Source organism: Polistes dominula, unplaced genomic scaffold, assembly GCF_049000335.1.
Source record: "Polistes dominula isolate Pdom_NZ unplaced genomic scaffold, Pdom_raw_medaka contig_28, whole genome shotgun sequence".
Taxonomy (NCBI): Eukaryota; Metazoa; Arthropoda; class Insecta; order Hymenoptera; family Vespidae; genus Polistes; species Polistes dominula.
In genome coordinates, this window is record NW_028300879.1 from 2218578 (window position 1) to 2245000 (window position 26423).

The following is a 26423-nucleotide window of genomic DNA, read 5'->3' on the forward strand; positions in this document are numbered from 1 at the left end:
ATAAACAGTTTTGACTGGAAAAAAATTTCGTCCCAGTAGATGGCGCTCGCAAGCAACATTTTCAAAGTGTGTCTGGAGGGTTGCATACGAACAGGCGCGCATTTTTATAATTTAATTAATAATTAATTAATTAATTACAAATGAAAAGTACAAATAATAATATAATAATATTATATAATAAATTATCCTCGAAACTTGTTTATTTAAAGGTTTCACTTCTAACTTGTGTGATATGCACACTTGTTTTTTTTATTTAATTTTTCCATTCATACTTCATAATAAATCCTTATTGTCTAAATCGAATAATACACATATTATTATACATACATATTTATGTGTACAATTATTTGTTATACAATGTTCATAAAATAAATTAAATATTTTTCGACCTATAAAAGTTTATTTTAATAACAAAAAGAAAAAAAATATTTAATGTAATTTAGTAAGATATTTTTCATAAATTCCCTCGTAAATGAAAATAGTAAATGAATAGAGTGGCGTGTTATTGGAAAAGCTGAGTTGCTAGCGCTACGACGGCCATATCGATAAAATAAGTGCCGTATAGTCAATATTTAGGCGCCCCCTTTAATCGAGTAAGGTATGTATGTATGCTTGAATGATAGTGTTCGGCTGGAATGATATAAAAATTCTTGAAAACTTGTGTTCTTATCTTTCAAAGGTGCTTGACACGTGGCAAAAAGAAAATTAGTTATCTCAACGTTTATAATTTGAGTCATCATTAAATAGGAATATTAAATAGAAAGAAAGCAGATATAGTTAAAATTAATAGACAGTGAAGAGGGAGCAGTGAAACGCGTGATAACGTCACTGCGCCACGATTACTGCCACGATGGCCGAGGAGGCAGAGACAAACGATAAAGCAACGATGGAAACTATAGCTCAGAATATTCTTGAGGTGCGTGACAATAAATAATATTCTTTAGTCTGTGACTGTGTGTGTGTTAAACGATTAAGTGTTAATTATAACAGTCAATATAAAGTTTGGAATTTTAATGTAAAACATATATGTTCTACACGCGGTTTATTTATCCGCTATAATTTTGACAGGTCAGTAGTGGAGGCGGGTCCACGACAAACGATGTAAGTACGCTTGAATTTCAAGCTTCTCAAGTAATTTCTCGTCTTGAGGAAGCCGTTGAAAGGGCTGCTGATGGTGGTGGTTCAACTTGGAACAATACCTCCGGTTTTCTTTCCCGTCCTAAAAGTCTCGAAGAAATATTAAGTTTGATACAGGTAATATATACTCGAAACGGGGATGCCATTACTTTTACGCGATTGGTTAAACTCAGATACGCAAGAATATGATTGGTCACAAATACTTAGGCTTGTCTTCTTATTGGTTATCTCCGTTGCGTATTCTCACTATTAAGAATTTTATGCTGGAAATTTATATTGGAGGCAATTTTGAATATTTTGACAATTTTATTTTTCAATTGAATTTTATTAATATTTATGTATACTCTTTAGTATACATGATATGTTATATTTACAAGCTTTAATCATTCTCTTTCTCAGAATTTAATTTTTGATCTAATTTTATCTTATGTTTTATGTACAAAATATTTGTTCTTTTCTTTCACAGGATTTGATTATCCACGAAGATGCACCGCAAACAAATGAAGATGATACAGGAGAACAAGCAAATAGTCAAATTACTAATTTACCTACTTTAACAGAAACAGCAAAATTGGCTTTAATAGCGCATACTATCTCTGCATATGCAGTTGCACTTCCAAGATCTCATGCTCAAAGATTAGCTGGTCGTTTAGCAGCAGACACAACAAGATGGCTTAGTCATATTTTTCGATTTATGGACTGTGCTTCTTCGTTTCATGAAGATCACTTAGAAGGATTGGTTAGAGTAACTAGACTAGCTCTACATCGTAAATATCCAAGATATATGGAAGAAGGATTTACAACACTTGCTTCATCTTCACCTCTTATTTATAGTTCAGTAGCTGCCCCTTTAGCTGTTGTTCAACATTTATGTAGACAGGTGTGCATACATTTTAATATTATCTAATACATGAATAATATTTTTAAGATACTTTAATATTATAAAAATATGCGATTCTTCATTTGAATTTCTTCAATTACAGCTTTCTTTACCACTTCATTGTATAAGACCCATTCCTCATAACACTATGTTTGGGTCACGTTATAGTATGGATGTTGCTGCATTAGAACGACGTTTAGCAGAAGATACACAATCTAATAATGTAACACCGCTATTAGTTTTGGCAGAAGCAGGATCTGTATTAACAGGACATTGTGATAATATTGTACGATTACGCGCAATTTGTGATAAATATAATGTTTGGCTTCATTTGAGAGGTCATTCCTTAGCAGCATTAACGTTGAATAATTCTACAAGAGATCTGGTAATTAAATGAATATTTATTATACATTAATTTATGAATGGTGATGTATATTATGTATACTTTTTGTTCTAGCCTTCAAAGATTGCAGATAGTATTACTTTACCATTAGGTGTATGGCTTGGTATACCATCATTACCAGTTGTTGTATCCTTTTAAATATTGGATTCCTAATGAACAACTGTTATCTAAATAAAAGAACAATTTGTAACAGGTAATGATAATTGTTTTCTTAACTATTATTGAGTAGACATTATATAGATTAACAGATACAAAAGGTGGAAGACCAACTACACGAGACACAACATTATCCCTTATGTCTGGCTTAATGGCAGATTCATTGTCAAGAAAATTACCAACATTACCTTTGTGGTGTACTTTACAAGCTTTAGGTAGAGATGGTGTACAGAATAGGTTTAAACAATGTTTTTTAGCAATTGAAGAATTGTATAATAAAATTAAGAAATTCAGTTGTATCAGTTTATTGGTATGTTATTACACATATATACATTTATTAAAATAAGTTAAGACACAACAATTTTCTAAATCTAATATAATATTAATAAAATTATTTTTCAGAGTCAAATACCTGGTAGTGAATCAGGAACATATACAATAAACGATCTTCTGACGAATCCTGTTAGCAGTTCACAAATATTTGAAGTTGTTTCAAGTGCATTAGTCTTTCAGTTTGTACCAGCAGATCGTGATCCTCAGACAATAGAACGTGTACCTCCTTATTACGATAAATTAAATTCTTGGTTGGGACAAATCTTACAAAGGGACATAGAAAATGTACAAATAGAACTTTGTGAAATTGAACATCACGGTGTAGCTATTCGTATTTGTCCTTTGGAAAGTCCTGAACAGCCACCGACTTCTGAAGATATAGATAATGTAGTTGCATGTTTGGAGCAACAAATAGTAAGATTAATTAATTTGATTACAATAAAAATATTTATTAATATACCTTTTTTTTTTTTATATATAAGAAAATCATTATATTTTATTATTAGGAAATCTTATTGGCTACTGTAGAACATAAAGACACTTTTGTCCGTTTGGTTTCTGAAAATGATTCACTACACTTGGTAGAAATGCCAGGTTGGGCAGGATTGGGTGGTGTTAGATATGCTCCTCCAACTTGGATCCATGTAATGACAGATCAAGCTAAAGAGGAATTAAATAAATTAAATACACAATTGGTAGAAGCTTTACGTAGTACAGATGCTGCTTTTTCTCTTGGTGAAGGAGCAGATGGATTAGCTTGTGTGCGATTTGGCATGGTTACACAAGATACAGGTTCTTTTCTTATAAGTATCCGTTGTTTAATTAGATAATGTAAATAATTATAGTTTTATATTACATTATGACGTATATTGTGGTTTGTAGATGTGGCAGAATTATTGTCTTTGGTCCTTCAAGTAGGACAAGAGGTGGAAGCTAGTTCTAAATTATTAGATACTATATCAGAAGTGGTTAAAAGGGGTATTGAAGCAGCACAAACAGATTTAGAAAAGGAAAATGCTGAAAAACTTTGGCAAGAGGGAATTTTAAGGCATGTGCCTGTAGTAGGAACATTAGTCAATTGGTGGAGTCCTCCTTCCAAAGAAACTGGAGTGCGTGGACGTAGCTTAAATTTACAAGCTGGTATAAATTAATACATTTTAGTTTAATTTAACTATTTTATATTGTTACCAATTGCTATGTTACAATATATATTTTTCTCATCTTTTGAATAGGAGTTGTTGAGAGCACAGAAAATATTTATAAATATCATATGCAATTACAACCAAATGCAACCAATAGCAATGGTTCTGGAGCAAGAACACCACCTCAACCACTTGTAAAAACACCTGTTGGTGCTGGAAGCCAAAGTCATAGTCGATCATCCAGTCATTCCAGTCTTCAAAGTGGTAAAAGTATTCCGGTTATAACGAATACTATTTGTCATCCTCAAGTTAAAGAAGAATCTAGTGAAGTTAAATCGTAGTAAATATTAAACACATTACACACACACACACACATTATGAATATAAACAAATGAGATTTCTTTCTTCAAATAATAAGAAAAAATGGACTTGACAGGTAAGCAATGAATTTATAAAAATTATGTAAAATATTTCCATCAAAAGGTGCATTAAAATATTTATAGAGTGAAGTATTAATTCAAAAAAATTTGTATATTAAAGAGCTTGTTAATTATATCTTTAAGTAAAAAGATTGCTTATTGCCTTCGTAAGCAATATTATAAAAGTTATGAATCATTTTATATTTCTAAAGTGTCGAATTTCTTATTTCATATAAAAAAAAAAAAAAAAAGAACACTTTTATCTCATAGAAATGTTCTCATTGTGAATCTATAATTCTATTTTAAATTATTCTTATAGCCGTGTACTTATTAAACGTATCAAATTATTTCCTTATTAAATTAATATAATTAATTATGTGGTAATACATTTTTTGATAGCACAATAACTTTTTTTTTTTTTTTTTTTTTTCTTTATAATGGGGAAACATTACATTATTTTCCCAATATAGAATTAATTGAAATAAACTTGATGGATAATAAACAAAGAGGTACATTTAAGACAAATAAAATGTTATAGTAGATATTTAATTAACTTTCTTTTAACCAGGCAATGCATTTTTTATAATAAAATTAGTTATTTTCCTTGTTTGATCAAATTATAATATTTTTTTAATATCAATCAATTTGTTCTTATTCATCATGTTAATATTAAAACGAAGAGTGTAATGATTTTTTAATTTTTTTTTTTTTTGAATATTAATAAGTGCCGTATACTTTGTAATCTCTATGTAAAAATTGTTTCCTTTTTATTATTAATATTTTTATTTTATTTTATTTTATTTTATTTGTTTTATGTGAAGAAATGAGAAAAGGAAATGCATTATTAAGTTTTATAAGAACATTCAAGAAATAATAAAAAAAAAAAAAAAACAAAAAACCACCAAAGACATTAGAGATACAGTGAAGCAAGCTACTAAAAATTTTGAAAATGTTGCTAAATTAAATAACATTTAATCACGCATAAAATGGAATTTGTATGAAATTCCGGTGCAATTATTGAAGTCAAATGTTTTCATTAATAAAATAATCGTACATTTGTTGACGGATATAAATAAAATGAAAATAAATTAAGCTATATGTATATTTATGTACCAAACAGTTGTAATAAAGTATTGCTACTAAATAAATATTAAAATACATAAATAGTATATAAATATTATAAAAATAATCTTGTGTATGAGGAATTTTGTTTGACAAAAAAAAAACAAATTAAATGTCTTATTTATATTTTTTATTTCTCTTTTCACAATATTCGCATACCATTACAATTAGGAGGAATTAAATCTGGCATATGGCAATTACACACGATTGTAACTCACAGAAATGTCATCCAGTGACAGATTTCGGCGGCTTATGCCCTTTGAAATAATTTTTTCCCTTTATTACAAAAAAAAAAAAAAAAAAAAAAAAAAAAAATGAGAGAAACACATTTATTGAAATAATCTTAACTTATAATAAATTTCTTTTCAATAGCCTCTACATACTTTGTAAATATGTAATATCTCTTTCGCGCGATGAGAGAAAAAACATAAAATATGTTTACATATGTGTATATATATCTATATAACTTACTCTCTTAAAAATTAGTATCGTAATGCTTTAAGATTCTATTATAACAATGTCGTTTATGGAAAAAACTAAAAGTTCACCATTTCGTGATCGACAAGCATCATGTGCATATACATATGTATATGCATTTCAAAAACGTTGTAGAAAAAACGAAGTATTAATGTGTAACATATTTCAAGAAATATATATTACCATAATTAATTAGCTTATTAAGAAAAATCATTAGAGCGCTTTAAATCATACAATATCAGTCTTTCAGGGTGCACAAAAGCTTAGGTCGTTCAGAATTCAAGTAAAAGATGATAAGTGATATTATATTATCACATGTTCGTGCTTTTAATCGATGTGTAATACATTTTATTTCCTTGATCGATGACATTTCCTTCTTTTATTTTTCGATTTTTAATCATTATTCTGGTAGGTCTTTATTTTTTTTTTTTTTTTTAGGCTCAAACAATGCACCAATTTAAAATGGATATTTCTTTGTGTCCTATAATTATACTACTTCCACTATCAATCCTTTTGAAAATAATTAATTCCCTTTATTTCTCTCTCTCTCTCTTTTCTCGCCCTTCATATCCCTTCATACACACAATTTCAGCTTTTTCTAATCTTTCTATTATTTCACTTGTGTACCATCCAGTCAATTGTTTTATACATACTTATATAAAAACGATGCGGGAATTAAATGCAGTTATACTTATTAGAAAAAATGCTTCTTAACTCTTTCTCTCTCTATCTCTATCTCTCTCTCTCTCTCGGAATTTGTTTACGGTACAAATTGACAAACGATTAGAATAAAAGTTTCATCAACAATCGTCTAGACTACATACGTACGACTCTCGCATATTTAGAATTTAATATTTCTTAATTTTTTTTTTTTTTTTTACTAGTTCCACTCATCAACTATATAAATAGTCAATGCTATTGTTTAATTAATTCATACAGACGCAACAAACTTGTATGCACAATATTATTTGTTATCAGACCAATTCAATGATTTTCTCATTTCGTCGAGTTTATCGAACTTTTTCAACATTTTTTCAAGCTCCTTTTATTTTATTTTATTTTATTTTTTTTTTAATTACTTTTTTTCCCATTCCTGTGAACAATTCAGAAAAATATTCTTTAACGTGTTATTATTTGTTATTCACGCTTTTGGACTGTGTTTAGATATTCGCTTTTTTTAAAGTAAACGTATTACAATGTTTTTTTTTTTTTTTTTTTTTTTTTAAATTCATTTTTTGTTAACTTGGACAATTCTGTGTATTATTTGTTCCCGTTTGCGCGTGTTGCAGCAGTCTTCAACGACAGAGACGAATTTTTATTCTCCAAGTTCTTCGCTATACTTAAAATTATTGTGCTCAGTGTTCTTCGATATCGTCCGAGTTTTTTGTTTTTTTTTTTTCATCATTTATTTATAACAATAGTCATTTAATAGATCCCATATTTTTTCTCTTTTTTTTTTATTTATTTTTATTTTCTTCTTTTTTTTATTCAAAGTCATCTTGTGTATGTATATAATATTTTAAGGAGATTGAATATTGAAATAAATTTAATACTTATATATAAATTAATATTAAAGCTATTAACTTTATTTAAAACTCGACATATTTGGAAATGAATGATTAGCACGATTAAGTTCGTCATTAATTAAAGATAAATTCAATTAAATTTAGCTCTAATGAAACTACATATATATTTATATATATATATATATATAAATCCAATAAAATATAAATTGATATTAAAATTACGTTAAACTTAGAAAATAATAACTTGTGAAAAAAAAAATAACAAAATACTTTTTGCGCACGTCAGCAAATATTAATATTAAATGAATGTATAAACTAAAGCAATATCTCAGAACACTGAATTAGAACGAGAAGTCGTGTTTTATACTTTACATTTTATTTATTCACGAATATTCACTCTCCCTTAAGATCTAAGAAAGGTATGGGCGTTTGTCTGACACTCGTATCTAATGTAACTTCAACGATATTAGGTATAGTAATAGTAGTAATAGTACAATTATCTGATAAAAAGAGTTTAGAGTATGGTTTGGTTTTTTTTTTCTTTCTTGAATTCTTTTTTCTTTTCATTCCCACCCTCCCCCCACACTCATTTTACAATTTGGAAAATTGAGCTCTTTCGAAAATTTGGCAAGAGATTGATCTTTTTTGTTTTCATTTTTCATTTGTAATTTTTCTTTTTTTTTTTTTTTTGTATATTTTTATTCTTAAATCTTTCATCTCCATTTCCTTTTTTTTTCATCGTTTAGACGAACGTAAACAAGTTTTATTTAGTGACTAGGATACTTTGCCTTTGATCGACAAAATAAACAGCACGCATAGTTCGTGTTTTTTCTTTTGTTTTTGTTTTTTTTGTTTTTGGATTTGCGTACGTGCTGTATATGTGAAAAGTGCACGTGCTTCTCAAATGTTATTATAATCGTCGTTGACTTATAATTAATGTTCAACTAAATGTTGCTAATCCTATGGCGCTACGATGCTCTTTTCTTCTTCTTCTTCACTCTTCAATAAATATTACAATTATTTACAATCCGATGAGAAATTTTTTCACGCTATATTCACCTGTTTTTTTTGTTTTTTGTTTTTTTTATTATCATTATTATTAATTTCTTATACCTACTCTGTATATTTTAATATTGCAATGGTAATGTTTTTTTTTTTTTTGCGAATTATATCGAAGATTAGATTCTAAAGTCATTCTGAAAATTACAATTATGATAGAACGTTTTCCTCGTCTTTCTCTCTGTCTAATTTCATTGTTTTTTTCTTTTTTTGTATTTTTTGTTTATTTTTGGAATGGCATTTTTTTACTCTTTTTTTCTTTTTTGTTGTTGTTGTTGTTGTTGTGTTAATTTGAAGAATCTGTGAAATAAGAAGGTACAGAATATATTAATTATGTTTTTTTTTGTTTTGTTTTAAAACTCGTACATCTATGTTGAAAATTATCACACTTTACACATTTACTCGATGATATAATATAACTATTTACAAGTTTACTGAATTATTTGCGGAATATAAAGTCATCTACACAGATTCGTTGATAACTTATTATTATTATTATTTAAATCGTTTAATCTTTTATTTGTTTATTTATTTAGGTCTTTTTTTTTTTTTTTTGTTCTAAATTTGTTAAACATCTTATAGGAAGACTCTGCGCTCCGCAGAAAATTCAATAGCTTAAGTATATATATATATATTCTGTATATTTTTTGTGTTTCTGTTCCGCGTGTGTGTGTGTGTGTATGTATGTGATGTTTCTTTTTGTTTCTTGATTTCTTTTCTTTTCTTTAATATTATTAGAATTATTATTATTATTATTATTATTGTTATTAATAATCATTATTAATTATTATTACTATTACTACTTTACGAATTACAAATAAAAACACGTAAGAAAGATCTGCCCTTCCAATATTTCCACACAAAAGGCCATTTATATTTATTTATCCATTTAAGGTAAATAAATCTCAGAAGGCTATATAACATTTGAAATCCATTTTTGTTGTTGTCATGTTGAGATTTGCTGATACATCAGATTATTATTATTATTATTATTATTATTAGTTATTATTAATATTATTATTATTATTATTAATAATTATAATTTATTATTATTATTTATTTTTAACTTTGCACTAGTCGTATCAAAACTGAAAAAAGAACGTGCCATTGATGGGGGGACACGTTTGTGTATGTTGTGTGTGCTTCCGTTACATTTGTACTTAAAAAGTATATATATGTATATATATATATATATATATATATACTTTTTATATATTTATTTATATATTTATTCGCCTGAGTATTGGCAGTATATCGCGAATTATTTATTTAATAAAAATGTTCATTTGGGAGTGCGTTGTTGCTCGTAAAAATCTTCAGATTTTATCATTCTGTGTGTGTCTGTCTGCTGCTGTGTGTGTGTGTGTGTGTGTATTGTTAAATACAAATTTTTAAATATTAACGATAATAATAAATATACGTAAATATTTATCACTTCATAAGTTTTTCTTTTTGTTTTTCATTATCGTACAGTAATTTGATATTTACTATACGTATATACTATATATATATATATATATATACGTATTATATATTCGTTATAAGAATTTTTTCAGAATGATTCACAACAAATCAACACGGATTTCACATTATATGCCGCATAATACATTAAAAATATAAAAAAGATATAAAAAATTGTCCTTTTGGTATTTCCTTCACGTTAGATATCAACGTTTAACATTATGATGTATATATACATATAATATGTTGATTATATGTATATATATATATATATATATATACATATCAATCGATGTTAACGATAGAAATGTTTATAGAACGTAGTAAAATAAATGCACGTTCTCTTTTTCTATGTGATTAGAATATTAATTGTTTCTTTTTCTTTTTCTATTAATCACAAGTTGAAAATAGCGATGATCAATTATTATATATACTCGGATTATTTTATATATTTGTATTTTTTTGCGTGGATTAGTAATTTTATCGAAGATTTCCATTGTTAACGTATTTCGGATTAAAAATAGGTAATAATGACTGTGAACGTATGAAAGGGACTAACGTAGAAGGATCGACCAATTTTCTCTGTACATGATATACAAATACAAAACTTTAGAGATATATATATATATAGCACGTCTCCGATGAAATTCCTAATATCAGAGACATGTTAGACCCTCCCGTCCCTTTTCCTTTCTTCTTCTTACATTTTTTCATTACTTTCCTTTTTCTTGGATCAACGAAGGGTTATCCGTTCAAACGCATATCTATGTAGGAACTCCACAAAACGAGGGTTTTTTTTATTCGAATTGTTTATCGAAGAAATTCCTAGCATTCTTAGACCGTATATATATATATTCGTTTCTCACTTTTTTCAAACAATGACAAATTTTCTGTTGTCTCGTTATTCTTTTGGTATTATCGAATAAGTCGCTTAAAGTTCGGTTACAGCGTATAGATTAGGATCACTACCCTGTACTTGACTCAACGTAGCTACCGTTGGTTTTTCTTGTCTTCCATGTGCCCTATTATATGTACCGTACATATTAGGTACGGCATTATTTTGTGCTGTACCATTAAACTGGCTACGCGTGAAATTTCTATCCAACGTTCTCACTTGATCTTGCATTTGATCTTGTATACGAATGTTAGGCGCCTTGTTTCTCACCAACGATCGAAATTGATTCATATTAGTTTGCGATCGCGATTCGAACTCCCAACTAGGCTGATTCGCCGGATTCGGTGGTAATGGACGATTTTGATTCCACGCCGGTGTTGGGCCGCGTTTTAAATTGGCTAAATTTTTTGGATCCAACGTTTGAGTTTTTCTCGAATCTTGAAAGGTCGCCAAATGTGCGGGTCCATGAGAATTGTGAGACAGGGTGCCGGTAAAAGATGCCACGCTTGGCGTCCAAGGTGGTTCTCTACCTAAGATTTTATATATTCGATAGATTATTGTAATGTTCTAATATAAATTTAAATACGACGAAAGGTATGAATTTATTATTTGTAGATTTTTTGTTTAAAAATTCGAGAAGGAAATTCAAGCTCACCAGACCCTGCGGGGGCGTGTCCTCAGTAGAAGTCACTAGATTCAAGAGTTTTGCATTGCTTGCTCAAAGTCGCGTACTGGCCAGGTTGATCTCCGAGTCCAGAACGGTGCTCAGTTCGTCCACCTGTCGACTGCTGATTATGCTGAGACGATTTGTGATCCCCGGCTCCTCCACTCCCGTTAACACCCCCACCTCTATAAACGGTAAACAAAAGAGAACAAAGTTGCAGCATTATCTTTCTCTTGGATCATTTCTTGTCACCTAACTTATATCAGATCGAATCGTTTAATCTATAAACAAAACAAACAAAAAAAAACCTTCAAAAATGTCAATGTTAATATTGATGAAAATCAAACAGTTATGCGTGAATGATGTAAACAACAATCCGAGCGGTACTAATGAATTTAATATCGTTGAAACATTCGTCATTGAAACATCGAAACATTGTAATTCATACAAACATGTTCAAATATAATTAAGAGAGAGTAATAAGTAAAAAAAAAAAAAAAAAAAAGGAACATAACACCGAGAGCGCACACAGTTACCATGTCCAATTTAATCACGTTGTTTTAATGAAACAGTTGTTAATTCGAGGTAATGTGATTAAAAGATAAAATCGGTATTCACTATCCTGTGCACTGTAGTATGTTCTATGTAACAACGAAAGCGACATTCAGAAAAGGCGCAGCATAGTCTTGCGTTGTTAATCGTTAAAGCTTGGACATTTACTTTCTAACATTTTCTTATTAATAAATATACTGAGAAAATTGTTATTATCATTTTTCTTTTTCTAGAAACTTGATAAAAAAAAACGTTGTTGTAGAAAATTCGTGTCCATGCTCTATTTTATAACACTGATGCTTTTAAAACTATTATTCTCTATAATATAATAATATCGAATAACAAATTCGTTCAAATAAACATCGCCGTAAAGCGATTTTGAAATGCACATTTGCCTAGAAAAAAGTTCAACATGTCATCAAATATCTATTCTAAGCAATCAGCAATGATGTCATTAGAAAAATGGTATATATATATATGTATATTCCCGTGAAAATATTGAAACGCACCGACATAACGCCGCGGTGAAAGTCTTTGGATATTTCATTTGAAAGATCTCGTTTGATAAAAATACGAGTATGTAAGGAGAAAAAACATAAAAAAGTCTCATGCACAAACTTTAACATGCTCTCGTGCAGCTGACGTGCTCGAGCAGTCGCAGTAGCGTAGGACGGCGGGGGCGGCGTTAGCAAGAGAGGCTGCTTAATGGTATTATGGGTGCCATGAGCATTCGGATTAAGAGAAGGGGCTGTAGGCGGGTACGACCCTTGGCCACGAAGGGTCCTAGCTGCTATCGCTTGAGATGCTGCCGATGGTGGCAAATATGGATCTTGCTCATCCACTTGGTGGTAATCTCTTCTAGAACAAATCGTAACAGGCATCATATTTTGTTCATTTATTTATTACTGTTATTAATGAAATTTCATTCTTAAACTCACCGCTTACGGATATATATCCACGTGTGAGAATCAACCCATACCAATACAGTGAAAAATAGTCCGGCGGCTAAACTTGCAAGAAGCATGAAGGTAAGGCCGTATCTAAACAAAAAAATTTAATCCCAATGTAAAAAGATTATAAGACACGTTATGAAGAATAATTTTCAATAATTATGGATAGATTAAATTTAATGCTTACAATCCTAGGTGACATAAACTTTTAGCAGCATGAACGTATTGCTTGTGAAGTGGTTTACAGTCTAGTAACGTCGCTAGACCAGACATAAGTCTATCGACCGCGTTAACGTCGGTCAAGAGGCTACTCAACCTGGGCTTCAGTTGATCATGCTGTTCTTTTAAAAGTTCTGTCGCTAAGCGTGAAACAGTATTCAAGTTATGCCTCATATTTCCCGCAGCTCGTTGTCCGTCTCTTAGCCTCTGTGTAAATGGATTCGTGCGAGTGTTCTCGCAATGCGTGTAATACGAGAGTACCTCAGAGGCCAAAGTGGAGGGTACCGATCTAGTTAGATAACCGTCCGGTGACACGCAAAGATCACCGAGGGCGACTGATGTTGCTAAATAAAGGGAAGCCATCAGCCAAGAGACTATTACAGCGAATAGCCCAAATACAGAAAATCTGAAAACAATCAAATCATTCATTTGTCTTCATATTTTGTATTATTAAAAATAAATAAATATCTTTTAATTATATATTTTTTTTTCTTTTTTAAGGAGGAATTTCTAAACACTTACGTTATTAGAACACATCTCGAGTGTCTAGCAACTCCGACTACAAGTACAACGCAGAGAACAAGAAGTGCACTCAGTACGGCCATAGTAATGGGCCACCTCAGTTGCTCGATTTTTTCTCCCATGCTAATGGCCCCTGCAAGACTGATCCCGCTCAATGGCTTGCGGATTTCGAAGCTCCGGTTGACAGCAATGCTCGTGTTTTGTTTCATACTAGTCAGTGCTGCCAACAGTAAGGTCAACATCGTTTTGTTGCTAACAGGTGCATCAAATTCGTCCCCCAAAGCAGTCAATTGTGGTTGTACTTTCTCTTGTAATGTTGCTTCTATGGTGTCCGTCTATATGTAAAAACAAACAAAAAAAGAAATAGAAGATATATATTTTCTATACGTATATGTATATATAATCTACTCATTTTATTATTTTATTAGTATTCTAAATTTAACTAGTCACGTTGAAAGAGTTGTTCGACTTTCTCCGCATTTAACTTAAAGGCCGGATCAAGATAGATTTTCAATTGATATCCGTTTCCAATAAATGACGTGTTTTATATTAAGCAACGCGAAAGAAACGCTGATCTTGCAGCATGCAACTGACATGAGAGAAAGAGAAAGAGAAAGAGAAAGAGTAAGAGAGACATTCGATAATCGTAATGACCTCAATACTCGGGATCTTAAACTCGGGCAGTACCACAAGAGCAGTTATAATTTACGATGACGGGATCCAAGTCCATCGAGTTTTCATTCCAAGATCGAACAACTCTTACAGAGAATGCTGCTAATGAATTTGGAATTGTTCGAACAATTCGATTACTGTTTATTTCATGAAAACTGATGATAATTTAGAATTGTTGCAGCGTTAAATGAATGAAAGAGAAGAGTTGATTATTATTGATAATTGCTGGTCGTTTTCCAAATCGAATATCTACTGCAAATTTACAATCACTTTAGTATATAAATTGTATGCAAATGATTTATTAATTGACTGTATATTTTCTTGAATACTATTGTTACTATACATTTTGGATTTGAATTGTTTTATATAATATAATAACATATTATTATAATTATCATCAAATATTTTCTTGGTGTTTAGAATACAATAAATTCTCGTATAATTCAAGAATTTTTGTAACACGAATTTCTATAACACATTCAAAAATTCAATTTGGTTTAGTCGAGCATTAAAATTTTATTTTTATTTCTATTAATTTCTTTTTGTTTACTAATTGTCGGTGTTATTATTTTTTTTACCAATATGTTACTAAAAAAATAGTTTGTTATAAAAAAAAAGCGAATCTTTTTAATATTATATCTAATACATATATTATCACATAAACAAATTGTTAATTATATCAAAGAAAATATTTTGATTCTATAACAAGACTTCTAAAAAAGAACCGTATAAAACGCGTTATACGAGAATTTACTTGTATATACCAGTAAATGGTATCCCTATTATAACTTTGAAGATTGTGAAATTTGTCCGAACAATTCCAACAATATCCGAACAATTCGAAACATCTTTGTGGTCTGATAGCAAACACGATATACATGGGATCCATTTGGAATGACAAGTTTTCGAGTGAGATAGTTTAGTTTATCGATCGAGAAAGGTCGAACCTGGTTTCTCACGCCCATGAGGATCCCATCGACGTTCTTCGCTGCCGCGACTAATTGTACCAAACCATTGTGAACGTCGTCGTTGCCATAAAGGCCAACGGCAACCGTTCCACAGCAAAGCAACGCAAGGATGGCCAGTGAAAACTTCAGCAGGGCTATCGACCTCCTGGGCCGAGGCTTCCGGTCGCAGCATCTTGTTACCAGATAAACCAACAGTACCAGCAATGTCAGGATCAACCAGGCTGCAGGAATACTACCGAGGATGCCCAAGCTCTGCAATTATCAACGATTATCATTAATATTTACTATCTATTTTTTTCTTCGTTTAGAAATTTATTAATTTTATTTCAAATCATTCAAAACAACTAAACAATATTGATGGACATTAAATTTTGATCTAATTGAATTTTGTTTGGTACAAACGTGTCGCACACATCTTGTTCTATAATTTTTGTTTGGTAGCTCGTATAATCCTTCACAATAATAATTAGCTTTAATTTAAGATATCATAGTAAATCTATTTTTTTTCTTACAAATTATACATTCGTTATTAATTTATATTTAAAAGCTGATGAAGTTTGTTAATTTTTGTATTACACAGATGTTTTTATACTCGTGACGAAAATTTAAGCTACAAAGGGTTACAATACATTCATTTGATAATAATTTACATTAATTAATAAGTAATTTTAAGAAACGATATATTTATTTAATAAATTCTTCAATATATTACAAGTTACTTTTGTAAAATATAATATTTGCAAAAAGAATCGTGTTTAAATTAGCCGATTAAAATGTAGAGAAAAGAAAATAAATGAAAATGAGACGGGCAATGAAACCCGCATGTATGTAGTACCGTACGGTATACTTTAGCGAGTTTCAAAGGGTGGCTTGTTTAAGGGTGAGGTGAAAAAATATGTTGAAGCGGGATAAACAGTCCTCCTGGTGTTCCCAATTACCGCGACTCGGTGTCGCGTCGAGGGTGCTCAGACGTGTGGGGTCTCAGTCAGCTAGAGGCACGGCACCAGTAGGTACCACCACCTTTCTTGACTTGGTTTTCACCGTTCTCTATGGGAATCACAACCACGAAGGAACTTACCACCCCCCTTACTCATTCCCTATTGCAAAAGTAATGCATTCGCACGAAATTTTGCGTCTATTCGTATCCCCCTTTCGAATTTACTTGCCACCGTCGTCATCCTTGTCGTTGTCGTCGTCGTCGTCATCATCACCCTTTTTTACCTAACACCAAGGATAGACGGGGGAAAAAAAGGGAAAGGGAAAGAGTTAAACCGAGCTCGCTTTTTCAAGGACTACCTGCTACGAATATTCAAGTGGAACGTTAATTTCTCTGTCAAATTGTACCTTTTATTATTTAACTTGGTTTATTTTCTTTTTTTTTTTTTATAGTGGAAATTATCGATCAATTATTGTTTTTCTTTTTTCTTTTATGTAATACTAAATCGAAAGTTATGTGGAATAAGATCAAGTAGTAGAAATTTGTAATATTTATTTTTTAAATATACAATTTTAATCGTATACAGTAAGACCCTTGATATAACACGGTTGATATATATTACGGAAATAATTGAAAATAATTTACAATTAATTTATGAAAGAGTATATATGGTGTTAGATATAAATATTGAGAAAATATTTCATTTTGGTTAATTATTTTTTTGGATGAAATATTGATCAAAAATAAAAAAAAAGAAACCAATTACGAAAGTGAAATTTATAACGACGAAGAAACCTATGCAACGCTCAATTAATGCAAATTGAATTTTTGAAAAGGGAGTAATTTCCGTATTTTATTATACAGCTCGTTTTAACGAGAAATCGCGTTATATGAAAATAATAATAATCGTAATAACTTTTTGATATTTTATAAAAATTCATATTGTACGAATATATACGGTAAAGTCAACTGTATATTATAATTTATTATTTTTTATTCATCGTCATCGTCAAAGTCATTATTAATGTCAATAACATAACGAACGAGCAATTATTTTACAAAGTTGTATAATTCTTGACTACTTGAACGATCAATGATTATTTTAACAAATTATGTTAACCCAAAATGTATGTTTAAATATTAAAATTGTGTATTTAACATATACATATATGCATAATCTATTTATCAAGTAATTAAAAGAGTATTTGTAAATAAGAGAGGGTTGATTTTAAACATCAAACGCTTACTCGACAAAATACTGAAAACTCATTATAGTCAAACATCTCTGTATATACCTGTCCTGCATTATGGTTCCGGTCGTTGATGTCATTGCAAACAATAGGTCAGTTCGTTCCGAGACGTTGAGCTTTACGTGGACGTGTATGTACGTACGTAACATCATACATGTTATATTCTCACAGACTCCATTTCACTGATTGTGAGATATGAGTATTATTGTCTTACTAATAGAGACATAATATTTACTCAAATCAATCTTTTCTTTCACTATATTACATTATATTTTATTATTATACAATCATAATAAATTAATTGATTTAATATTACTTGGGCATAACAACACGTCACACTAATATGAATTCATAGTTATTGATATCAATATTTGTCGAATGTTCAATTGAAAATTATTAATTATTTTTATGCATTTTTTACTTTTTCTTTTTGCTAATTACTTTTCTACAAATATCTTTTAACATCTGTAGATTAATATGAAAGATAGATGACTATCAAAAATCATGTTTCTTTTACTGTCTGATTGAAATCAACAACAAAGCATGATGATTTATATTCAGAAATTAATGTGTAAAATGTGTTTAATAAAAATACTTTTAATAGTATTGATGTAAGATTATATGTGTACGTGTATTAACGCTGTCGTCGATAAATTGAATGAACAAAATAATAAATAAAATAAGAACAATGTTAATTCGTAGAATTTAGATCAAGTGATAGGTGTGTGTGATTGAAAGAAAATTAGTTTAGTGTATTAAAATTAATAAAATATTATATTTTGTAATATAAATCATCATTTTCTTTAACAGAAACAAAAATAATATCCAAGAAGACATTCAAATTTGATTTCCTGTAGAAGAGTTAAAAATGTGATAGCATGAGAATAATAAAAAAAAAAAAAAAGAAAAAGACATTTTGAGGGTGTCGAATGATGAGAGTAAGAGAAATAAAAGAAAAAGATAAAAAGGTGAAAAAAAAAAAAATATAAAAAGGTTGAAGAAGTAAATAGAAGAAGAAAAAGAAAGAAAAAATGCAAGTAGTATAAAAAAGGGAAAAAACGAACGAGTTAACTGGACGTCGCGGGTTGCAACTTGCAATGGCAGAATCTGCCATGGTGTGCAACTAGAAAGCACAATGGCCCGGGAAAATTCAAACAATGCACAAAGGCATCGCATAATGCGCCTAAGGGCAATGTGTGGGTTTAGCGGACAAGAAACGAACACTCGTTCTCCATTTCTATCTCCACCTTCAACTCTTCCTCTTACTCGTCGTCGTCATCGTCGTCGTTGTAGTCGTCGTTTCTAGAGCGGCCTCGTCAAATTTTCCGAGAATATATTTTCGTAGAAGAAACAAAAAAAAGAAAAAAGAAAGAAATAGAAAGAATGAAAGAAAAACTTCAACACCACTACTCTAGAACCCGCCATTTTTCCATTTTTCCGAACTTGCTTTTTGCAATGAACTTGCACTTTGTGTGCATTATGTTCATTCACGTGTATAAGTAAATATATATAATAAATAAATAAATATGTATGTACATATTTATTATTTTATTATATTATTAGGGTGAAGCTAAAGTTCGTGAATTATGCAATTGATAACACTATAAATGTACCAATTTTTGATAACCCTTAATATATATTTATATTTATTTTTTTTATTGCTAATTTAAGGATTTATTATTTAAAAAAGGTTATCTAAGTCTGTAAGTTCTGTAAGTTTTCAATAGATGGCGGTGTATTATAATTTAATTATTTTGATATATTCACGTCATACTTTTTTTCAGATTTACATATGACATAACCTAGCTTTTTCTATTTTTTTTCGAGGATTATTATTTTATATATTTCATTTTGATTGTGGTATTATTTTGTGTGTTGTTAATTTAATACATAGGATAGTTTTCATCGCGTTTATTTTGTATTTTTTTCGCTAATTTAAGGATTTATTATTTAAAAGGTTATCTAAGTCTATAAGTTCTGTAAGTTTTCAATAGATGACGTTGTAATACAATTCAATTATTTAGATCATTTGCATATGACATAACTAACCTTACTTTGTATATTTTTTTCCCCTGTATTATTACAGCAACGCTGGAAGATCCTAGTATTAATTATAAATTGATAGGAAGATATTGAAATATGTATTCATAAAGAAAAAGAAAAATAATCCTCGATATTTCTCAAATAAATGCATTTTTCTCTTCATCCTCGATAACAAATGACTTATCGGCATATACGTACATAGTACATACGTATACAGCAGATATATGAGAGGATGAATCGGAATAATCGAACTTGTCTCATCGAATTGACATGACGAAACTGACATCGTTATCGACATTTTCCTCGTTTTATTACAAAAGACGCTCGAGTCTTTCAAATTCGAAAATTAGGGAATTGCTCGAAGCGATCGTGAATGTTCGAAAAAGTAGAAACAATTCGAAAGTAGGTCTCTTGTATCGGATTTACGTACACCCTTTTATTCCCTCACCTCTTTACAGAAGTATGCACGTATATAAGTCATTTTTTTTCTGAATGTGGTATAAGTCTAATTTTGCAAAAAAAAAAAACAAAATAGGTTAAGATCGGTTCTAATTGAGCATGGATGACGATTGTTATGTTGATATTATTAATAACGAAGAGTCTCAGTAGAGTATATATAAAATATAATTATGAATTAATTAAACAAAAATTTTACTATAAAATATTAATGTTATACAATATTTAAATTTTATTATTGAGTATTGTATCCATTTGAAGTTCAAAAAAAAAACTATTTTATTAATTATTATTATTATTATTATTATTATTATTACATAATAAAAGTGAATAAGTTTATATTTTTGAAACGATATTTAAATTTGTCAATATTTTTCAAATAAGCTTATATTATTTAAAAAAAAAAATAATAATTTATACAGTGTATTTGAGATATAAGTAAACGTAAGAAAAGCAAACGAGTTTTTTCGTAACTAATAATAATGATAAATTTTATTAAAAAAAGAAAAAAAAAAGATGATCTAACCTCAAGATAAATCTCGGAATGTGGATTAAACGTGTTGTTGACCGAATGAAGAGACACGTTAAGATGTGGTAGACTGTGGAAGACCCTTGCCAATTGTGGTACTGTATATTGTTCGGGAAGCTGCTGACCACCCGCCATTTTGGAGAACCCTTGACTGAAACCCCAAAAACCCCGTTGAAGAACTTCTCCTTCTCGTCAAGACATGCTACGATGTACCTGTAATCATAAATGGAAGATTTAAAGTTATTCAAAGTTATTTTTCAAAGTAAAAAAAAAAAAAATTGAGAATAGAAAGAAAGAAAGAAAGAAAGAAAGAAAGAGGTAAATTATATTAACGATAGAAAAGGTAAAAGAGAAAGTAATTTAGGTAGAAGAGTGTTTAATATCGAGGCAAGTTTTCGATATCATTTAATCTCTGTCGGATGCTGCTTCGACAGAGACTGGGGATGATGGCCTAAAACGCTTCATCGAACCGATTCAATTACGATCGAAACGCTATTGTAAAAGCAACGAGTATTTAACTAATGAAATTGCTGCCAGGTGTGTTATCCCTCTGTTACGTGCCGATCAATCAACGATACTTTTATTTCTTTTTTTTTTTTTTTTATTCGTTTAATAGTTTTCAATGTTTAATAATATTGAAAGGCAATTGAATTTCTTCTTTGGTTTATTTATTTATTTATTTTTTGTTTTAAATATTCAACGTTTCGTAACAATGTTTACAGTAAATTATCGATTAATTTTTTTTTTTTTTTTACTATTAATCAATTTTTATTCCAATGTATAAAGGTTTGGTATATTTAATAATGGATAGTTTGAAAAGTTTTGAACCTAACCTATAAACAATTTGTTTTCGATTAAATTCACTGTTATTTCTTCGACGTAGTTTTTGAGTTTTGAATAAAAAAAAAAAAAAAGAATAAGCTCCAAATTTTTCAATCACAATCGTCGTATATATTTAATTATTTAATACTATATTTACATACTATACTTTAATATAATTGTACTATGTATAAGATTATATTGCAATTGAAAATATTAATAGTTAATAATTTTCAATACAGCAAATAAAATAATATTTGAAAGATTATGTTTAAACGTATAAATAATGAATAAAAAAAAAAACTATTAAAAAATAATAAAACGAATAGTAAAGTGATAACAAGTAATAGAAACGTTATATTTTACAGTTTTTTTTTAGGTTGATTCATTTAAATATGGCCACCGAAATATGTCTTCGGTTTATTACGATAGAAAAAATATTTTTGCCAGATGTTACCATGCCTTGACATCATGTACATTAAGTTTAAAAAAAATATTATTTGCATCGCAATAAACTGAAAAAAAAAAAAAAAAAAAAAAAACATTTAAGTGATATAACGATTAACACGTATTTAGGGTAATGTATAAATGAATCGAACCAGTAGCCATTGCGATTAAATCTAAAAAAACAAAAAATATTATACAAATGAATGTTTAGTAATACATTCGTTTTTATAATTTTGGTGTTTTTATTTGATGAAAAAAAAATTATAGAAAATTTCTTTTTTTTTTTTTGTTTCAATTTGATGAACAAATTTGGTCAAAACAAAATAGGATGCTATGTACGTGATGTGCAAATAAAACTGTAAATATTTATCGATAAAATTGCAGCATCTAACCACAATGACTTTCATCTTTTAGCAACTGTAAAAGATTAAAAAAAAAAAAAAACACATAAAATGAAACAACGAGTATAAATTATTGAATAATTAAAATAAATATTATTTAATTGTATAAAAATTTAGAAAATATCCAAAAATATTAACAGCAACGACAAAAATGATTCAAAAATTTTGGAGTTTTCTCTTTTTTGCAAATTTTTTTCCCAAATTTGAAGTTTTCTAAAATGATTGAAATAATGAAAAATTAGGTCAATTTTAAATGCAATTGTAAAGTAGTAATAATAAAAATTCGTGATAAATATTGCAATCAATGGAGGACAATCTGTTAAAACTAGTTAAACGATAACAAACAATATCCATGCCGTGGCTTTTATAATAGTAGCATTATTTATTTCAACAATGTTTTATTTTTTTTTCTCTCATACATTTTCATGACTCATTAAAAGTTGGCAAGACTGGTGGTGATGGTGGTGGTAGTGATACGTGTGCCCTTTGCATATAACATCGACAACATGTAGTTCCGACTCTTTGTCACGTGAAAATACCAACCAGGCAGTCGTTTAAAGGAGTCGACCGTTCGTTCTCATAAATAAAAAGAGCTCGAAAAAAAAAAAAAGAAAAAGAATGAGAGACAGAGAGAGAGAGAGAGAGAGAAAAAAGAAAAAGGTCCCTTCTGTATTTCTCTTTTCTGTACTCTAAACTTACGGCAAGCGTGAGAACAGTGGGTCAACGATGCCTACACTTCCTTTCTTTGAAATTGTCGTCAAATTTACATGAACAAAAATTTCGACGAGATATAAAAGAGATTAAATATATATTTCTATTTTTTATTTATTTGATAATTTTATTATTTTTCTAATCAATTTATCATACATTCCTCGATAATGTTCTTTATCTTTATTATCATTAGAATTTTGTTGTATTTTGTTGAATAGATGATATTTATCACATGTAATTTTATTATAACTTGTTGATTTCTTGCTTTTTTTTTTGTTTTTTTAAATTAATTATAAAAATTAATTTTACTTATAATTTTTCATACGTATAATTTTCTTTATTTTTTTTTTTTTTATATTCTATAAATTATCAGATAAACTGTTTGACATTTTTTTTTTTGGTGTCTTAATTTGATATTAATATCAAGATAATAGTATTAGAAAAATTTAAAGTAGCAATTAAAAAAAAAAAAAGGTTAATAATTTAATTTATGTTATAATTAACCCTTAGAGTGCTATGGACACATATATGCGTTTGGTAAAAATTACCAGAGTGTTTTATCGACACATATACATGTTTGTTAACACTTTAATGGTCGCACGTTTATGCATAATGACGCCAGGGGTTAGTAATATTTTTGTAAAAATTATATTTAGAAAAACTTTATTAAATTCACGAGAAAAATTAACATAAAAAAAAAAAAACAAAAAATAAAACAACAACAAATGTAATTTGATATATATTTTTAAATATATCAAAAGTTATAAATAAATAACGGCCAATAACAATTGTTCCTGCTATCTCACACACATGTTGTGTGAGCAGCCATTAAAAAGTGTATTAATATTAATATAAAATATAATCTAATGTTTAGATTAATTAATTAAATAATATTCAGAAAGAAAAATGTTTCATTAACAAATAATATAATTTATTATTAGAGAATCTAGTTAATAATAAATTATTTCGTTTTAACAAAAACATTTCAGTTAAAAAAAAAAAAGAAAGTATTCACCATTCAACGGGTTAATATTAATATTAATATTTATTAATAATTAATAAATTATTTATTATAATGTAATATTATATCATCTATCGAGGAAAATAGCATTTTGAATTTAAAGAGAGCAAGAGAGAGATAATATATTATTAATAAAATTAATTTTAACAAAATGATTAGATTAAATTTGACGTTGTCTTTAATACAAAGTATTCAAGTAAATTTCAAGTGACACATTGTTTTTTCTGGTTTTTTTTTTTTCTGTTCGGAATTAGGCGACTCATTGAACAATACAGTTACTATCGTTCTTAGTTAAGTTTCTTTTTACGATAAGCTTGGTTGAAATCGATTTGATTATGCTGATCATGGAAAACGATTCTTTCCATCCTTTCCCTTCTTTCTTTTATGACTAGCATACTTTTTCTTTAATGGACCCAAGCTCATGTAATAAACGTTGCTAACGTCAGAGCAAGTGTTTGGAGAACGATCTACTATATTTGTCTTTTCTTTTCTTTTCTTTTCTTTTTTTTTTCTCTTTCTTTTTCTTTTTCTTGTTCTTTTTTTAGTCAAAGTAACTTCTTGGAAGAACCCTTTTTTCGAAGTAGATTTTCACGAGAATAAAAAGAATTAAACTTTACCAATAAGAAATAACGCGAATGTGTTCGTCAACGTGTTCGTAACAAATGTTTAATGTTCAAAAAATAAAACTTCAGAAGTTAATCATTATTTTGGAAAAAAAAATCATTAAAGATGTATTGTCATATGTTTTTGATAACTTTTTCGAATGGTGTGGAACATTCAAGTTTTTTTTTTTTATATAATTATAATTCAAATGAATAACATTAACAATTTGTTTAAACTAATCAAATGAATTATATAATAGATATTAAAAAAAAAAAAAACTTTATATTAAAAACTTGTTAATACATTATTTTTACATTTTCATTTCAATGAAATATTATCGAGTTAATAAATATCCGTAATGATTCATTTTAATTGATACGTAAAACCATCATATTTACAGATTCAAATTTTCCTCGTAATATATTCGATTAAAAACACTTATTCATACACACATACACACAAACACACACACACACATCCATCCATTGTGAACATAAACAAGCCAGTTATTTAAATTAAAAAAAAAAAAAAAAAAAAAAAAGCTGATAAAAAAACGAAACATCACAAACTATGTATAATTGCATATAATATGTTACTGTAAAGATCAAAGCTCAGCATTGTACCTTTCAATTACTTCAAATTAAATCACTTCGCGTTAATTCGTTAAAAAGACTTACATATGTAATTGAAGAGAAGAAGGATAACGTTTACATTAATCATCACTGATTAAATGAGATACATGAATGACAAGAACAATCTGGATAGTTTCGTTCACCCTTACTTAATGAAAATGATGATCAAAACGTTTACAGTTATAATTGTTAAGTTTAAATGACAGAAAAAAAAAAAAAGATAAACGAAGATAAATTTAACCAACCAAATAACTCGGATATCTTTGTTATTGTTTTATCGTATTTTATTTTGTTCATGGAACAGAAAATTACGTCGCCATCTTTTATCGGTATTCTAACGACGATTAGTCATGGAAAACTTTATTTAACACGCGTTTAGTTAGAAAACTTATAATTATTTGTAAAAATGTGATAAAGATATATTCTATGAAGGTATAAAAAAGTATTCGATGAGATTATAGTATAAATTGATGATAAAATATTTTCCATTTCAATAGAAATGAATGAACGAACGAACGAACGAACGAACGAATGAAACGAAACGAAACGAAACGAAACGAAACTGAACAAAAAAAAAATAACTTCCCTCGTGATGTGACCTATTAAAATAAAAATATAGGTATAATAAAAACAATTCGTTGTTTGTTTTGTTTTGTTTTTTTTTTTTTTTTTTTTCTTTAAAACGAGTTCACGTGCTTCGGTAAAATAAATTTTATCTGAAATGTTTTAGCAGATAACAACACACGTGTAATATTTTGATAGAAAAAGAAAAAAAAAATAAATAAATAAATAGTAAAAGAAAACAAAATAATAAAAGAAATAATAATAATAATAATAATAATAATAATAATAATAATATTTTATCGTAAGAAATATTGCGAAGAAAATAATAATAATATAAATTTGTACGTCATCTTTGCATTACTGTATTACCAATGTATATAAATTTCTAGATACCGTTATCTTAGACAAATTTATATCGAGTTAATTCGATGAAATTTTAATCAAACTAACTTC

The 26423-nt window shown here is 28.6% G+C and overlaps 3 protein-coding genes across 7 annotated transcripts in view; 1 reads left to right on the forward strand and 2 right to left on the reverse strand.

Moving 5' to 3' along the window:
- Positions 1-454: 454 nt before the first annotated feature.
- Positions 455-5700, forward strand: LOC107065176 (pyridoxal-dependent decarboxylase domain-containing protein 1). Of its 2 annotated transcripts, none has more exons than XM_089174107.1 (11): positions 455-598; positions 680-916; positions 1069-1254; positions 1604-2017; positions 2121-2402; positions 2475-2546; positions 2650-2886; positions 2979-3323; positions 3416-3701; positions 3792-4049; positions 4142-5700. In XM_089174107.1, exons 2-11 carry the CDS (start codon positions 851-853, stop codon positions 4390-4392), a joined length of 2397 nt encoding a protein of 798 aa, XP_089030233.1. In that variant the 5' UTR covers positions 455-598; positions 680-850; the 3' UTR covers positions 4393-5700. The 2 variants fall into 2 exon arrangements, 1 of the variants encoding a protein (XP_089030233.1); XR_016177096.1 differs by lacking the exon at positions 455-598 and having other exon boundaries at positions 609-916; positions 4142-4487; positions 5292-5700.
- A 1412-nt stretch (positions 5701-7112) lies between these two features.
- Positions 7113-11302, reverse strand: LOC149033622 (uncharacterized). The gene has a single exon (XM_089174126.1). The coding sequence runs from the start codon at positions 11299-11301 to the stop codon at positions 11047-11049; it is 255 nt and encodes an 84-aa protein (XP_089030252.1). The 5' UTR covers position 11302; the 3' UTR covers positions 7113-11046.
- Positions 11290-26423, reverse strand: part of tty (tweety) — a 35506-nt gene continuing 20372 nt past the window's right edge. The window contains exons 2-9 of one of the 4 annotated variants that reach the window (XM_089174118.1): positions 20770-20985; positions 15537-15809; positions 13918-14252; positions 13364-13801; positions 13165-13266; positions 12992-13081; positions 11666-11859; positions 11290-11540 (exon numbers count right to left, since the gene is read on the reverse strand). In XM_089174118.1, the coding sequence (XP_089030244.1) occupies positions 11688-11859; positions 12992-13081; positions 13165-13266; positions 13364-13801; positions 13918-14252; positions 15537-15809; positions 20770-20907 (1548 nt within the window). In that variant the 5' untranslated portion in view covers positions 20908-20985 and the 3' untranslated portion in view covers positions 11290-11540; positions 11666-11687. The other 3 variants (XM_089174113.1, XM_089174108.1, XM_015318505.2) reach the window with 3 other exon arrangements.

Coding starts and splice junctions, on each gene's coding strand:
- LOC107065176 (XM_089174107.1), top strand. CDS start 851: ATGGCCGAGGAGGCAGAGACAAACGATAAAGCAACGATGGAAACTATA. Junction 917..1,068: donor TAGCTCAGAATATTCTTGAG/GTGCGTGACAAT, acceptor TAATTTTGACAG/GTCAGTAGTGGAGGCGGGTC. Junction 2,547..2,649: donor TACCATCATTACCAGTTGTT/GTATCCTTTTAA, acceptor ATTATTGAGTAG/ACATTATATAGATTAACAGA.
- LOC149033622 (XM_089174126.1), bottom strand. CDS start 11,301: ATGAATCAATTTCGATCGTTGGTGAGAAACAAGGCGCCTAACATTCGT.